Source organism: Cupressus sempervirens, chromosome 4 (assembly GCF_028749045.1).
Source record: "Cupressus sempervirens isolate cs-2001-9-10 chromosome 4, ASM2874904v1, whole genome shotgun sequence".
In the NCBI taxonomy this organism is placed as follows: domain Eukaryota; kingdom Viridiplantae; phylum Streptophyta; class Pinopsida; order Cupressales; family Cupressaceae; genus Cupressus; species Cupressus sempervirens.
Genome location: NC_143121.1, coordinates 378,379,734 through 378,398,214, shown reverse-complemented (window position 1 = coordinate 378,398,214; position 18,481 = coordinate 378,379,734). Strand labels below are relative to the sequence as shown.

General features: G+C 33.7%; 1 protein-coding gene across 1 annotated transcript in view; it reads right to left on the bottom strand.

The window, feature by feature from the left end:
- Window positions 1-9,376, bottom strand: part of LOC149561644 (uncharacterized) — a 98,603-nt gene extending 89,227 nt beyond the window's left edge. The window contains exon 1 of the mRNA XM_089827880.1: window positions 8,888-9,376. Within this exon, the coding sequence (XP_089684006.1) occupies window positions 8,888-9,376 (489 nt within the window). The remainder of the gene's footprint in view (window positions 1-8,887) is intronic.
- Between the last annotated feature and the right edge of the window lie 9,105 nt (window positions 9,377-18,481).

Here is an 18,481-nt window from a genome sequence, read left to right as displayed (position 1 = left end):
GATGAAACTCTTAAAATAATATTGGATGTCCATACATCCTTTCTAGAAAAACACACAATTAACATAAGTGTCAAAAAGGGGGAGAATAAGAACAGAGGGAGAATAAGAAAAAGGGGGAGATATATTTTTGGGGAGAATGAAATTGCAAAAATGGGGGAGAAAAAGAACATAGAGAGAAGCATATCAGAAAAAATTAGATGAAAGAGTATCAAAAAAATAGCATCAGCAGAGATATATTTACTCAGACATATCAACTCATGGGGAGTTATCAAATTTTAAGGTATCTAAGTGATTAGATTTTTTTGAAATTTTGAAGTTTTATATATAAGATGAGTTAATATATTTTATGCTCATGAGATTAAAGATATTATTTCATACTCAAGTGTTTTTTGACACTCATATGAAAGGGGGAGATTGTTGATCTTAGATTAGTTTTGACAAGTGAGTGCCAACACACTTAAGTTATTTACTTAGCTCATTTGAAACAAGTAACATATACTAAGAAAACTAAAGACCATGTCAAGTCATAATGAGTGCCAATCCACTCATGTGCCAACTCACTCAAGTGCCAAGTATATAGTATATGTTGATTGACATAGAAGCTAAGTAAACAATGGATGCCAAGCAATACGGGTGCTGAGTCACAGTAGAAAGATTAGTGTATGCTGAGCATCAGAGACTTTAGATGCCAAGTGGTACAGCTTTGACTTATTTGTTTATAAACGCACAAACAACTATGTAAAATATTTTTGAGCCAACTTAGGATTGAATTTTGATATTTTGGAGATAAGGAAAAATCTCTAGTTAGATTCCCTATGCAATTACTTGAAGCCAATAAAGAAATTGTTGGGTGATGCGATGCACTCCCCTACCCACAGGTGGTTAATTATGTGGTGTTCCATGTTCACTAATAGTCATGGCTTTTGGTGCAATGGTAAATGTGCCCTACAAGTTGGTATCAGAGCCTGGTTTTGGCCTAGTCATGGGTTCAAATCTCCCCAGTGCCTTCCCGACTCGCATAAGAACCTAGTATGCGCATCGAGGGGGAGATTGTTGGGTGATGCGACATGCTCCCCTACCCACAGGTGGTTAATTATGTGGTGTTCCATGTTCACTAATAGTCATGGCTTTTGGTGCAACTGTAAATGGGCCCTACAGAAATAGGAAGCATTAAGTGGAAAAATGGATAAATCTTAGTCATAGATTCATACCTAACCCTAAGTCACTAATCTTCTTAAGAAGGATGCAACCCTAAACTCTCTATGTGAGTGTGTAAGAAATTGAAGGAGCAAAGAGAGAAGTTTGCATGCGCAAACAGGGCATTCATGATGGCTTAGAAGTTATGAATTGAAAGTACAATGTAGAATCAATTAGAGTAGAACAATGTAATGTCCCTCTACTGATTTTTTTATGATATTTACAGCCTCAAATCAGAACTTTAAAATCAAACAACCAATATTACAAAGATTGAAAACCCAAACTCAAACCAAAAACAACCCCGAAAACACCCAAATCGGCACTATTCAGCACAAAGGCAAACTCTGTATGAGCATGCACATGGAATGGCTTCAAAATCCCATCCTTAGCCTTCCTAGAAACCTACAAACTCCCGTTCTTGGGTCTCCTTCTCCATAGGTTTGGCAGCCTCTGAAGAACAACAAGAAAATTAGCAAGAATCAAGATGTAGAATGAGCCCAAAATGCCTCCAAACCCCTTTTAAAGAGGGCATAACCCTAACTCACGTCCAAGAGGGGTTAATAAAATATAATTTAATAATAATTTTTATTTATTAGTCCATTGGTTTCCAAAGATTAGCCCCTTTTTCCAAAACTTCACCTTTTTGGAGCCTGCCTACCTTAACAAAGTTTTTTTTTTTTAATTATTTGAATAGGGGACATGACAAGTCCTCCCCTCCCAAATATTGCTTGTCCTCAAGCAATGAAGGTTGGAGTTCTCAAGAATATGTGCTCCTTCCCAAGTTGCATCCTCTAGTGGTAATCCTTTCCATTTGACCAAATGCTCTATGATGCTCCTATTTCTCAACCTTTTCTCTCTTGTATCCAAAATCTCTTCTGATATCAAAACTAATTTCCCTTCATCATCAAGAGGTGGTAATTCTGTAGATACTATGGTTTTCTGGCCTAGAACCTTCTTTAAGCAAGATACATGAAAAATATTATGTATTTTGCTGTTTGGTGGGAGCTCCAATTCATAAGCTACCTCTCCTACCTTCTTGATGATTTTATAAGGCCCATAGAACCTTGGCTTGAGTTTCTCTGCCCCACTTCTCTTCAAGGTGCTTTGCTTATATGGATGCAACCTAACAAATACCAAATCTCCCACCTCAAAAGATCTTTCAATCCTTTTCCTGTCAGCATATATCTTTTGTTGTTTTTGTGCATGTTGTAGATTATCCTTGAGGGACCTTATTATGTCTTGGCTTTGCTTGATGAAATCACTTGCTGCGGGTACTCTGCTATCAGAAAGTATTAGATCAACAAAGGAAAGGGCATCATAACCATAAAGAGCACAAAAAAGAGGCATAACAATAGACATGTGATGAGATGTATTGTAACAATACTCCCCTAGGTGTAACCATTTCACCCAAGCATGTTGTTGATTTGAAACATAGTTCCTCAAATATCCTTCTATCCATTTATTAACTATCTCTGTTTGTCCATCTGTTTGAGGGTGATAGCTAGTACTGGGAGTGTGTTTAGTTCCTGCCAAATGAAAGAGCTCCTTCCAAAAAGAGCTGAGGAATCTACTGTCCCGGTCACTAACAATGTTTCTAGGCAAACCATGTAATCTAAAAATTTCCTTGAAGAACAATTCGGCCACTTGTGATGACTTGAAATCAGATGTGATAGGAAAGAAATGTGCATACTTAGTTAGTCTATCTACCACCACATATATGCAATCCTTACCTTGAACCTTGGACAACCCAGTGATGAAATCCATGGAAATACTTTCCCATTTTTGTTCGGGAATAGGAAGTGGCTGCAACAACCCTGCAGAAAAATTTTGCTCACTCTTGCTTTGTTGGCATACCATACATTCCTTAATGTGTTTAAGGACATCCTCCTTCATACCCTTCCATGAAAACCGCTCTCAAATTTGCCTGTATGTCTTGAAGTATCCCTGGTGACCAACCAAAGGTGTGTCATGAAAGGCCCTCAATATCCTCTCCTTAGTTTTTGACCCTGGCACTAAGAAGATCCTATTCTTGTAATAAATCAATTCATCAACAACCTTGTACCTATTATCATCCACTAACTTATCCAAAATCTTGGTGGCAAATGAATCTTTAGCATACTCTAAAATTATGGAGACTTTCCAATCAGCAGAGATAGATGATAAGGAACACAAAGTGGGCTTTCTTGAGAGAGCATCAACAACCACATTATTCTTTCCTTTCATGTATTCAATATCAAAATCATAAGCTTGCAATTTGCTTACCCATTTTTGTTGATGATCATTCAAATCCCTTTGGTTCAAGAAGAACCTGAGGCTATTATGGTCTGTCTTTATAATGAATCTCCCACATACCAAATATTGTCTAAACTTATGAAGTGCATGCATGATTGCCAACATTTCCTTATCATAGATGGAGTACCCTTTCTCTGATTGATTTAATTTTTGACTCTCAAATGCTATTGGATGTCCCCTTTGAGTTAGGACAGCCCCTATACCTTCTCCCGAAGCATCACATTCAACAACAAAAGGTAAAGAGAAATCTGGAATTGCAAGCATAGGGCATGAACTCATTACCTCCTTAAGCTTATCAAATGTTTTTTGTGCCTCTTCTATCCAAACAAAAGATCCTTTCTTTTTCAAATCAGTCAAGGGGGCAGCAAGCTGAGAAGATCCCTTGGAAAATCTCCTATAGTAGCTACACAACCCGAAGAAACCTCTCAACTGTGTAAGATTAGTGGGTGGAGGCCAATCCAAAATTGCCTGGATTTTTTGTTGATCAACCTGTACTCCTTTAGAGCTTATAATATGTCCCAAATATAGGATCTCTGTCAAACCAAACTCACATTTAGATAGCTTAGCATAGAAGGATTGCTGCTCCAAGATTCCCAAAACAATGTCTATGTGCTTTAGATGCTCTTCCCATGTTTTACTGTATATCAAGATATCATCAAAAAATACCAAAACAAATTTTTGAAGATGTTGACTGAATACCTTATTCATACAAGATTGGAATGTTGCAGGTGCATTAGTGAGTCCAAATGGCATAACAAGAAATTCAAAGTGCCCATAGTGACATCTGAAAGCAGTCTTTTCCACATCTTCACTCCTCATTCGGATTTGATGGTAGCCTGATCTTAAGTCAATTTTTGAGAAGTATATAGCACCATGTAACTCATCAATGAGTTCATCTATGTGTGGTATGGGATACCTATTTTTTATGGTCTTCTTGTTTAGAGCCCTGTAGTCTATACACATTCTCATTGTACCATCCTTTTTCTTGACAAGTACCATAGATGATGCAAATGGACTAGAGCTAGGCCTTATGAATCCCATGTTTAGGAGTTCTTTAATAGTTTTTTCAATTTCTTCCTTATAACCTCTTGGATGGTGGTATGGGGTTGTTATAACTGGTTTGGCACCCTGTTCTAACTCTATAACATGCTCAAAACCTCTATCTAGTGGTAATCCTGGAGGCAAATCATTGAAAACTATACTATTCTTATCAAGAATATTTTGAATTTCAAAATGGAAATTACCTTGATTCTTTGGAGAGCTTGTTGGTTGGATTATGACTCCTGCTGCCCATGTTGTCCTCTTCGAAAAGTCCTCTCCATCCTCTTTGCAGAGACCGCCTTAGGTGCTCCATTCGATAACCCTCTCAATATGACTTCTTTCCCATTGGAATGAAATTTAAACTCCATAGTTTGATGGTTCATGTAATAGCCTCCAATAGAGTGCAACCATTGAACACCCAATACAAGATCTGTCTCCCCAATACCAACCACATAGAAGTCATCACATAACTCATAATCTCCTAAGGTCATCTTGAGTTGTTTCACCACCCGTGCGCAAGGCATAGTGAATCCGTCAGCTACAGTAACATTGAATCCCTCAAAATCTTCTGGTTTAAGACCTCTTTTCATTACAAATCCCTCATCAATAAAATTGTGAGTTGCCCCACTATCAAGAAGAACAGTCAACCTTTTCCCTACTAGTACCCCTCGAATTCGGAAGGGATGGTATCTTGGGACTCCTGATAATGCTGCTAAAGTGCCATCCTTGCTGATTTCTTTTACTTTCTCTTCTTCTACCTCCTCCTTAGTATCATGAAATTCCTCATGCTCATCTGAATCAGATTCTGAAGCAACTTCAATATAGTGCACTTGACCTTTCCCCAAACATCTGTGTCCTGGAACCCATGGTTCTCTACAAGTAAAACAAAGCTTTTTCCTTCGTAATTCACTCCTAGTCTCTTCATCTACCTTTTTTTTTGCCACATTTGTCACATCTTTTGGTGGTAGTGTTGGGAAAGTCTTTTTCTGAAAATTTTCCTTATGTTGCCAAAGATTTGGGGGTTTTTGATTAGTGATTGATTTCATAGGAACACAAGTTTCAAGTTGCAAGCTTCTTTTGATAGCTTCCTGTAAGGTTGAGGGTGAGAAAGCCTTAACCAAACCCTTAACAGAATCTTCTAAACCATCAAGAAAAAGATAAACGATCCTCTTTTCACTCATATCAGGTACCATAACAACCACTTTTTGAAATTCTTCTATATACTCATTAACTGATTTGGTTTGCTTCAACTTTGACAATTCTTTAAAGTACTCTTCATCATCCTTGAGGTCAAATCTATCTATCACCCTTTGACTGAAATCTTCAAATGTAGTTACCTGATCATGACCTTGACTAGTCATTCCATGATACCACCAATCATAGGCTGCATCTTCCAAGTGTAGACTTGCAAATTGAATAGCATCACTCTCTTTCATGGGGTTAAGTGTGAAGAAAGTTTGTAATTTTTGTAGCCATGCTCTAGCTGAAATTTTATTTGTTCCATCAAAAGTAGGTACTGAAAACTTGCTTATTTTATTTTTGACCTCTCTTCCACTTGTGTCATGCTCCCTCCTGTTCTCTTTCTTGGGCATCAAAGCGTTCATCATATCCACATATTCTCTAAAAGGAATTGAACTACGAAAGTCATCATCTAAGCCATTGTAAGTAGCTCTTAATGTAATCAAATTACCTGTAACCTCTTCCACTGGATTAATGGCTGGATTTGGTACTGGTGGCTCATCTGCAGGCAAGAAAATAGATTTGGTTGATTTAGATGGTGTGGATCTCCCATTTCTTGGCTCCTCTGAAGTGCTCCCTTTCTCATTAATAGATGCAATTCCTTGTAATTTTTTTGTCAATATTCGCAAAGCCTCTCTAGTTTCCGCCAAACCATCCACTATTTGCTTCTGAGTATTTTGGATGTCTTGGAAGAATTTCTTTGCCATCTCATCTGGATCAGCCATACTTTTTTCTTCCTTGGATTTTGTACTTTTTCTTTCAACTGGGGGTTTGATCAAATTTTTTTTATTCTTTTCTCACTGCAAATATCTTTTTTCTCTTTCACTTAGTTGGATGCAATCATAAAATATGACATGCAAGATCTTGGTAGTTATCAAAACTTGACATGCAAGATCTGGGTAGTTGTTAAAACTGACATGCAACTTCTACAAACCCTCAGGCTGGCAAGATCACGGCTCTAATACCACTGTAATGTCCCTTTACTAATTTTTTTATGATATTTCCAGCCTCAAATCAGAACTTTAAAATCAAACAACCAATATTACAAAGATTGAAAACCCAAACTCAAACCAAAAACAACCCCGAAAAAACCCAAATCGGCACTATTCAGCACAAAGGCAAACTCTGTATGAGCATGCACATGGAATGGCTTCAAACTCCCATCCTTAGACTTCTTGGAAACCTACAAACTCCCGTTCTTGGGTCTCCTTCTCCACAGGTTTGGCAGCCTCTGAAGAACAACAAGAAAATTAGCAAGAATCAAGATGTAGAATGAGCCCAAAATTCCTCCAAAACCCTTTTAAAGAGGGCATAACCCTAACTCACGTCCAAGAGGGGTTAATAAAATATAATTTAATAATAATTTTTATTTATTAGTCCATTGGTTTCCAAAGATTAGCCCCTTTTTCCGAAATTTCACCTTTTTGGAGCCTGCCTGCCTTAACAAAGTTTATTTATTTTTAATTATTTGAATAGGGGAGATGACAAAAAAAGGGTAGAGAAAAGGATACATCAAAGAGACATCTGATCGAGAAGGATCAAGAAGACATTTTTTAGAGGTGATCTATTATTAGGCAAGCAAGTGCTAACCGTAGGATCTATGTTGAGACATTCTAACAGGTGATTTTAGTCAAAATCTCTTAACATAGTAGTCCTAATAGGCTATATGAAATCCTTTAAAAGGGTGCTTACTTGGTTGTAAGTTAAAGTCCTTTAGCCAGGCACACTTCTAACAGGGTGTTGAAATCCTCTAACAAGGTGAGACCTAATAGTGTTTGTAAGACTTTAATAGGGTAGACCTTTCATAGGGTAGATCATGACTCATGATCAAAACATTGTAACCTTCATTGGATACACTTTATTACTGTAGTAGTAAATATTTGTGGGTGTCATCCCCACCCTAGTTTTACCTTCTCATTGGAGGGTTTTTGGGTAATCATATCTGGTGTCATATGTGTATGATTTCTTGTGTGTTTACATGATTTAGATGTATGCTTTACATGTTATTTTAGTTTAGTCATTGAATGTCTGAGATGGATGTGTGATGAAAGTTTTATGGGTCCAAGTTTAAACTACTAATTCACACCCCCCCGCCACCTTGAGAATTTTACCTTTCCTATTGTAATTCCAACAATTGGTATCAAAGCCTAGTTCTCTTAAAGAGAAGCTTTGTAGCTTTTATTTTACTTATCATTCCTGATCTTCTTCGATTTGACCAATGACTCATTTCATTGTAGAAAAAACATCCTTTATCTTATGTTTGTATTTAGAAATTTTATCACCTTTATGCATTCTCCTTTCATCATACTTTCCTTTGAGACTATCCAATTTTTCTATCTGAACATCATCATCACCACCATAAATTTTTATCAATGCATCCCACATGTCTATAGCATTATCCATGTCCTTTATATCCACAAACTCAACATCAAATAAAGTACTTTCTATCTCTATCAGAATAGAGTTACACTCCAACTTTATTCTTACTTATTGAGCAGTTAGGGTTCCATTAGATTAAGATAATTTTTTGTGAGATAATTCAATGATTTCTCTCCAATTTCTAATACTTGTAGCTTCATCCTACATACCCTTATAGAGAAATTATCCTTAGTGAGCTTAGGTGCTTCCTCCCTATATATATTCAAATATTTTCCCTAAAGATGTTAGGTTTTTTTAACAAGGGAGCCCAATCTATGATACCAATTGTTATTACATATCGAATAACTCAAAGGGGAGGTATGAACTAGTAATTAAAAAATCACTAAATTTATCTTGTTTAAGCTATAAGCACCAAAGAATTTTTTTTTTTGAAAAAAGAGGGGTAAAAACTTTATTAACAATCAGAACCACTTATTACACATCAGCAGAGGGCCAAAGCCCAAGGAACCCTAAGAAATCACAGAAAACAAGAGCAAGCTGATCAACCTTTCCTAATTCCCCTAACATCCTTAGCAAGAGTCCTCTCCAAATCTTGACATAACTCTGTGGGCATTTGCTCCCAATCATCAATCATCCCTCCATCTATATTTTTCGATGCCCATTTTGCCAAACTATTAGCTACCCTATTCCATTCCCTTGGAATATGGGCATAAGACACTCAATCCATCAAGGAGCTAACCTGTAATAAATGTTGCACTATCAATGACAGCTGCCAACTGACATCTGAGATCTGCCTCTCAAGGAGAAGATTAACTAGAACTTGAGAGTCAGATTCATAGATCACCTTACGCCATCCAAGAGCATAAGCTTGCTTCAAAGCATGTAAGATAGCCATCCCTTCCATCCTATTAACAGTTTGCATCCCTCTATTGGCCGAGAAAATAAAGACCAACGATCTTGAAGAATCCCTACCAATCCCACCTATGCCAGCCGGACCTGGGTTACCCCTAGAAGAACCATTTGTATTAATTTTCAAAAAACTAGCCAGGGGGGGGAGCCACCCGCCCATCCTTTGGACTTTCTGCTTCACACGCCAACCTCTCCTGACACAGGCTGAAGCCCGAGATAACCTCTGTATTCCCAACCTATCAGCCATCTCTGCATCGCTCTCCTCAAGTGGCAACACCAACACACTCTTAGCATTGACAAACTCCTGGATCATACCCATAATTTTGAGCCAAACCTGGTGAATCCCCAACTTTTCACCCCGAAAAATTCTCTGATTTCTTTCTAACCAAACTTGCCATAACAAGAAGATGGGTCCAGTGTACCAACCATCCTGCAAAAAGGGAGTTAGGGAAGGGGGCCTCCCCAGACTCATCCAGAACTTCACAAGGGAGGAGGCATGAATGCATGACCATTTCCAAACATCCCACCAGGAATGCCAAAGTTGAAGAGTGAAAGAGCAGCGAAAGAACAAATGCTTAGAATCTTCCTCTCCACAGCTACAGAGAACACACCTCGAAGGGCCATAAAAACCTCTCTTCTGGATATTGTCCCAGGTCAAGCATCTATTCCAAACCAAAGTCCAACTAAAGCAATTACACTTTGGCCAAGAAAGCTTATTCCAAACTCTCTTCCACGACTAAACCTCCCCTCCCACATAAGCACCAAAGCATTCAACACAAACTATAATACTTAATTTTTCAAAATATGCACCCATAAGTAATCAATCACATAATGTAAACACCATATTGATCTCATGGAAACCTAATTTGGGAAAGACTAGGTGGGAGTTAGTACCCACTAAATTTGTAATCTTATGGAATATGTCCAATGAGGACCTTACCCTTTTAAGGGTTCAAAATGAATTGTTAGGTGCTACTTGGTTAAGAGATTTACCTTTATAAATATTAGGTTCTATTCCATTTTAGGAAAAACCTAGTTAGAGGACTTTAAACATGCTAGTCAAAAACCTCTTCATAATTAGTTCCTATTAATCTCAAAAAATTCTCCATATCCTATACTCTTCCTTGGCTTGACCACACTTGATTCCTCCACTTACTCAATCACCAAATCCTTCTACAATGCACAATCACAAAAAAAATTCTTCTTCAACTTTCTAATATATATAATTTCTTCCACCACCTTATAAAAACCCCTAGATATAATATATGAATGATCCAAATCATATTAGGTAAGACACCATGTATTTAACCACTGATAAACTTTTTTTTTTTTACCCTATCAACTTACATATGAATCTCACGTTGGAAATTGAATCATATTCTAAACTCATTTTGACCAAAAGAAACTTCTTGAAGAATCCACCTTAAATGCATACCTCAAGCTATCTGATATCAAATTATATTTTAAAATCACAAAAACACCTTTCTACTTCATGAAAAACATCAACAATCCCATCGTCACTTTGAAAAACTTGGTTTGTTTTACCTATTCATTTTGTTAACATTTCTTCCAATCCAATAAACTATCTATACTTGTCCACAATATAAGTTGTGATTAAAAATACAATATTTTAATGCTATTATCATTCATATTCTATAATTTCTCTAGTAAATATAGTACCAATCTGAAATAAAATTCAAACCACATATTATTTGTCACCAACTATTTTAGTAGTTATCTAGCTTGATCTTATAAAAAATAACTAACTCAATTATTCACATTAAAATTTGCAATAAAAACATAACATTATGAAACATAATATTGTCTTCCTTCAGGATAACAACTTCAAAAACATATTACAGTTCATACTTCATTCACACAATATCTAGCAACATACTAAAAACACTAAGTCAATTGGTTGACATAAATAAGAACATAATAATGAATTCAAATATCATCAAATCTATAATGTTCTACATCAATTCAACACTTATCGTCACTATGTCAATTATGCTAACACCCAAAAGTCCTAGGTCTTGACCTCTAATATAAGCTCCTAACCCGTAATTCCATGACAATCTTAATTAGGCTAAATATGGCTATATTTACAAAGAAATTATTTGAACTATTTTAAATCCTAACAAACCAACCATCCCAACATGTCAAGGTATTGATCAAACTCCTAAGTCTCTAGTTTGGAGGTCAGGTTTCACCCCAAAAGTCATTTGCAACTCTTTTGCTATAATTTCACAGGAAATCACATAGAGATGCTTGCCTAGGGATTATATGTTATCCAATTGTAGAAAATCAATGCTCTTTACTTGCTACATTATCCAAAACCTTTAAAAAACATCACAATACCTTGAATTAATTTCAAACGGCCTTTATAAATTATCTTTTTATATTCCCAAGCATATTTTCAAACTAACTGATTGTTTTGAGGGTATTTTCTTATTTGTGCAAACAATTGTCAAGTTGTAAATAATATTTTACAACTTTTGCAACATTTTACATATTGACTTTTTGTGACCATAACAACTTTTCAAATGTATCAAAATGGTTATTAAATGGTTCTTAGACTCTCTATAGGCTCTTCCTTACATCTATATGGACCCTTATGACCAATTTCTCATGATGTCATACAAATATACAATCAGGGTAATGACCTTACAATGTGGGTCTTATTGACTCTATCATATATCCTACTACATTCTTGCCATTTTGAAACATGGATTTACTTATCCTCCTTTTTGGAGCTACACAAAACACACTTTTACTGGTGCATTCTATTCCAGTTATTGCCTTTAGGTTCTCCCCTTCATCATTTAGGCATTCTAAATCCATATTGTAAATTTTGTGGCTAGTATGAGTTCATCCTACAAGTTTTCTAGTTTTGCAGGATTCAAAATTACTATGTTTAAATTCATGATTTACTTTTAGTATTTTTCCTAGCATATGGATTTTTTAGGAGATAATCCTATAATTTATTTTCCTTTTCTACAACTTTGGAACACTTTTAGGCTAGAAATATTATTTTCAATATAGAAGGATAACAGAATTTTTTCAATATGCCATAATTGATACTAATATATTTCGTTTTGGTAAAGATTTCATATGCAATAATGTGATGATATTGATACGAGTACAAGATGAAAAGGTGAACTTGGAGGTGGTCCATTTGCAAGAGCTTCTCTAGAATTGGAGTGATTCCCCATGTATAGTTACAAGGGTTCCTATAGATATATATTTACTAGTGATCATTACACCTCTCATGGTTGGAATCATCTCCAAAGTTCCTATCATTTTCAATTAGTTACATTTTATTCTTAGGTTCTCTAATATTAATCACCTAAGTGTATGGATTTACCTCATAGATGTTCTAGTTTGCCACTTGTTTGTGTGAATGTGTCTATGCATGGTCCTTCTAGTGGTAGTCTTTCAACAACTTTAGGTTGACCCAATTATAGTGGAGATTTAGCATGGCAATTTTATTCCAAATGGTTTCCCAAATTAGACTTGATAACATCTCTTTTATGAGAGAAAAAAATAACATAGGATGATAAATCAAATGATTTGACTCTTTTAGACCCTAAACTAGACCCCACACAAAGTTGGATAAAATAGGATGATCCAAATCCTACATAGGGGTATTTTGTCTTTAGGCTGTAACCATGTTATTATTTGTTTGTTTGTGTTTTCAGGGAGTGCCTAGATGTTCCCATGAACTATGATTTTTTGGAAAGGTTTGCATGACTATTGGGGAGTGAGCTTAATTCCTCTCATCCATTTTACTTTTTGATGTTTATGTACATATGACTATAATTTAATATAAATGGTTAGACAATTTCATTAAAATTTCCTTGTTATCAATTTTATTTACAAGGAAGGAGAACCATTTTTTGATGTTATAGATTCATTAGCCTTTAGATGTTGGGTCTAAGCTGCCAAATGAAATAAGAATCCCTTCCAACCCATATTTAGACTCTCCTACAAGGGGAGTGTACACCCATAATTAATGATTATTCTTCATAGGTGGGGCCAACACACTCCAGAGTGCTTAAACATTATTGATTATTGGGGTACAAAAATAATAGTATTAAACACCTAGAGTCATAAACTTTAAAATCCACAAATATTTAATTAGTTTTGGGATTATAAAGATGAAATCCTTGATTTAGCTGAGGTTAAATGATTCTTAGGATAGAGGTAAATATTTTCTCAAGAATGAAAAATGATTCTTTCTTAGGGAATGGTGCACCAGGCCCTCACATATACCTCCTAGAAAGAAATTTTGGCTTATTTATGCTTCTTGAAAAGATTGATATAACACACACATACACATGTGGATTGGGAGAGAGAGGACCATTTTACCTAACCTCACATGACTTGTATGATATTTTAGACCATTACATTGTTTCCCAAAACTATTTTGAATTTCTAGTATTTCGAAGGTGGAGCCATCCACCATGAGTTGGGATATATTTGAGTTGTATTTGAGTTGGAGAGTGCGGTGCAAAAGTAATAAAGGAATGATGTCATTGTGGAAAAGGAAAGTCTTGTTCGTAGATGTATTTGTGTTGGGAGAGGATACCTTGATCTAGTAAATTTGCATGTGGAAGGAAATGGAATGTTTGGGAGGAAATGACACAAGTCAAAAAGTTAGGTCTTCCATATGTATGGAGAAAGAGGATCATTTACCTAACCTCACATGACTTGTATGATATTTTAGACTAATACATTATTTCCAAAAACTATTTTGGGACTGTACTTGGACAAGAGTCAACTTGGTTAAATGAAGAAATGACATGCAAAATTAGGAGGAGGCTAAGGAGGGTGGGGAGAAGGGGAATTTGAATAGTGATACAACAATTTTTTTTCTTAAAGGGCATACAAAAGAATTTTTGTATGTTAGTAACTCTCCCATTTGGTAGTATCACCCATATTTTAGATAGCTTTAAGACTAAAGCTACCAAGTTACAAGAAGATGATGATTTTCATTTGGCTCAAAAAGGGCTACAAAGATTGTGTTACTCTGTCATGCAATCTAAATATGCTTAAAACTAAAATGAGCCACCCAAGGAATTATGAATTTGATTTGCATTGAGTTATCAAAAGTGTAACAAGGTTTAGTTATCGAGTGATGCAAAGTTTGGTGACCTCGTTGTGCCTCGTGTAGGGTAAGGTATTAAGAAAGTGATGTCAAGGATAAGGAACACTTTTAAAAACTTTTTGCATTCTTGATGAAGGATTGAGGCAAGGTCATTAACCATGCTTGTTGTGGATTAAGACAGTGACCAAGTTGAGTATGTCCAATTAGTTGACTGTGGCCCTTGGTGACCTTTTTAATTTATTTTTCTTGATATTAATTGTCTCCTCTTTTTTTTTTTTTCTTTGTAGGGGATGTTAGTATATAGTGTTATATGCTTCCAATGTCCATTTAAAGTAGATAGTTGTTAATCTATTGACTAACTATTTTCCTGGTTTGTTCCCTTAGGTCACAAATTTGTAAGGAATAAAACTCTTATTTTGTTGCTATTTATATGAAAGAAATAATAATAATATTTATAAATAAATTTTGATTGAACACTAAAAAGATTAACAAATAAATTTAAAAAATTCATAATAACGAATGATGTTATAAAACACATTTTATTATTATTATTTACTCTTAGATCATAATATTCATAACATTCTAGCTTCCTTAATTTACATAGAATTTTACTAGAATGAATTAATTTTTAATACACAACTATTCTTTTCAAGGCAAATGTTAGTATATGTGCTATGAACTTTACTTTCTTAATCTCTTTGAAAGAAGAACAAAATATCAAAAATGCATATATTTAAATACATGAAAATATTTTAATATAGATAATTTATGTATATTAAAATATATTCTATATTTTCCAATTTAAAAAATATTATATATTTTATTGAATATAATTTTCTAAAACATGATTTCTAGTGTCTTTTGAAAAAAAAAACACATTTAAAAGCTCTTCATATGTTAGTGAAATTAAATAATTTATAAATAATTTATTAGATTGTCTTTTACTAAGCATTTTATCAAATAATATTTTATAAATATGATTAAAATTAAACAAACTATAATGATATAAATATCCACTAACTTGTACTTCTTAAGCATCAACCAATATTAATCTTCCTAATATTAAACTGAAAATAGTAATAAATTGACTTTAAAAATGCATATTTAAAATAGACAAAATACATAGACATATGCTTTGATATCATTTCTTCAATACTACACCCAATAACGTGGTGGTGTCAAATCTTGCTTTAATGAATGTATGAATTCATCTTCAAAATAATTGGAGACCCCAAGGTACTTAGAGAATAAATGATGAAGAAATAATTAGAGGCAATCATTATCTCAATCTTACAAGGTGGGTGGGATTTAGATGGTTAGAGTAAGTGGAAAATTGCCCCAAAAGACAAAGCATGAATGATATAATAAAGCACATTTTCTACGGACCTTCTCAATAGTGATTTGGTATTTATCATTGTAATGACGTAATCACTTCAGTTCATCTTGTTTGATTGTAATGGTAATGGTTATATATTTGGATAGAATTTAAGGTTCCATCATTGGAATATAAAATAAGTAATGAGCTTTCAATTCCCTTATATATGTATGCAAATTCATTTAATTATTCAGTTAGGATGTGTTTTGGATTATGAGCATTAAGAGTTATACTATCATGGTCATGAAGTAGATTCAATATAGTTATATTTAAAAGATAAAATTTGTATATTTTAATAATAAATGAGTTGTATAAAGTTGGATTTTTTTTTTTTATAATAAGAGTTGAGTATGTCTTTGTAAGTTATATTGTGTTAGATAAGATTTTTATTGTGATCAATGACACTAATACAATATATTATATAATTTGAGGGACATTGCATTTCATGATTTTATTTCAAATACATGAAGCTCTCATCAATCAAACCAAATCCTCAACTATTACATTTGATTTATTTTTTCCATTACTTCTTTATATTTATATTTATACTCTTACACATTTAACCATGTTTAATCTACAATTATACATATTTCCATGTATTAAACATTCCTTACAATTACTATTATCCCCATTTCTAAACATCAATTATGCACATTGATATTAACATTTCTTTGTCCTCGGTTAGTGTCGTTACAGGGAATCAAATCACACGTGATAAAGAGTTGACATCTAAATATGAAATGTTCAAATTCAACACTTATCAACTTTAATTCATTTTATTCTCACCATAAGTTAGTTTGATACTTGTTTTAAATGACATAACATTACTTGTATGAAGCCATCAAATGTGTACTTGCAAATTAATACCTTTTATATTCCATCTTCTAGCAAATCATCCTTGTAATAGTACTACTAGCTTATATTTACAATAAATGTTCCACCATATACAATTTTAAACCATATAGACTGTTATTTCTAGCTATAATATTGTGAAAAATACCCCTATGTCACTAATTAAGGCCTTTATGGTCTCTCGTTATTTCTAAATTCTCTTAAATACATCAACACCTTAGGGGATACAAGATATGAATGTAATTAAATATCATAAAAGAGTAAATTCTTCTAGATATTATCATTTCTAGAGATATCATGGCACTGTATGATTTTTAGAATCTATCCATCTTCTATATAATGAAGTTTATATTCTCCTCTTCAAATCTCAGAATTATAGCATAATCATTAGTAAATTGGAGGTTGATTAGATTCTCTTTGGTATGAAGATTTATTCATTGAAATTTTTGTTAGAGTCTAATATCTGTAAGTAAAAATTGTAAATCTTGAGAGGATATGAAAAAGAGAAAGTCTAATAGAATATTATGTAGAGAAATCAAGTTTCCATTCAAGAAATGGACTCTAAATTCTAAGATACTACCAAAAATGGTAAATGAAATCAATCAATTTATTATACCAAATATAATACAACAACAAATAAGAAATATATCAATTAATAGATCATTAAAATTAATTCAATACATCTGTCTTAATATGGTCCAATCATCTAAATGCAAAAATTAGTCAACTTGAATAAAAAATGATTAGAAAACCTCAAATTTAATTGCAAAAACTCTACTTCTAGTCTTACAGTCATGTGAGAAATTAGTTATTTGGATTTTTCATCTATACAAAGACATTTATAGATGCACATTAACTTGCTCATTTGACTCTAAGTGGTTAGGGGTCATTATATTTATAACAAGAGAGAAATGAAGTTTCCCTCCTAAAAGTAACTTGTCATTACAATTGAAAATATTGAATTCTTAACACACAATTTATGTATTATTTGTAGCGCCTGACTTATTAAACCTTGGAAAATTTTATAACCTTATATTTTTCTTTTAAAACTATTCTAGACCCTTTGATTATTATTGTCCCTACTTTACATTATCAGTTAGTCCTAGGGTCCTTATAAGGACCATTACCCTTTACATTTATATTATGTCCCCCAAAGGCCATAATTAGTCTTAGTATGTTCCAATCAACCTTTAAAACTTCATATGACTCTTCATGGTTCCTCCATGCTTCGTTGGTCTTGATGGAAGGTCTTAGTGCTCCCGCATTAGAAAATCTTGTTTAATGATGGATCTCTCTAGTTGTAAATTTTTAGACAAAAATCTATTTACTTCAACTATAAGGTTGAACATATTTAAATGGATTTTGAATCCGATTACAAAATTTATTAGGAAATCCAAAATAATTTAATGGTCATTCTAATAAATGGCCTTTCAATTATATCACAAGCCTTCTTAAAGTCTAAGAAAAATGTACCCATATCTTGAATTTCCTTTTTATCCCAATTTGTTTCTTCCCACTTTGTTATGATCATCCAAGATATATCTTCCCTTAGTAACTCTAGTTAGGGTATTTTTGATAAGTTCATAAATAATCCTAGAAAATATATTAGCTAACACATTTTCCAAAATATTATATGAGGTACTTAATAGAGTAATGAGCCTCTAATTATTAATCAAAGGTTTATTACCTTTCTTTGGGTAAAGTTATATAATGTATAGTAGAGAATCATGGGAAATGATAAGATTTAGTTGTATCAATTTTTTCCTTATGTGGTCTATACATTAGAATTCAAACTTGTCCTTAAAAGAAACCTTATTAACATAACCCAAAATATGAAGGGTTCTAATGCAATATCTATGTTCAAGGGGGTATTTGTATTCCTATAGAGGATGTTGTGTAATATGTGATAAGGTAAATGACATAAAATATAATCTATGAAATTAAGTGAAAGGGAACAATATAGAGAGTGTGCCTACCTTGAAACAAGATGAGAAAAATTGAGCTTTGAGTTTAAATTTCCCAATTCTTAGAATGTAAGAATTGGATGTAGCTTTTTAAGAAGTAGTAGTTTTAATTGCACCAAAATA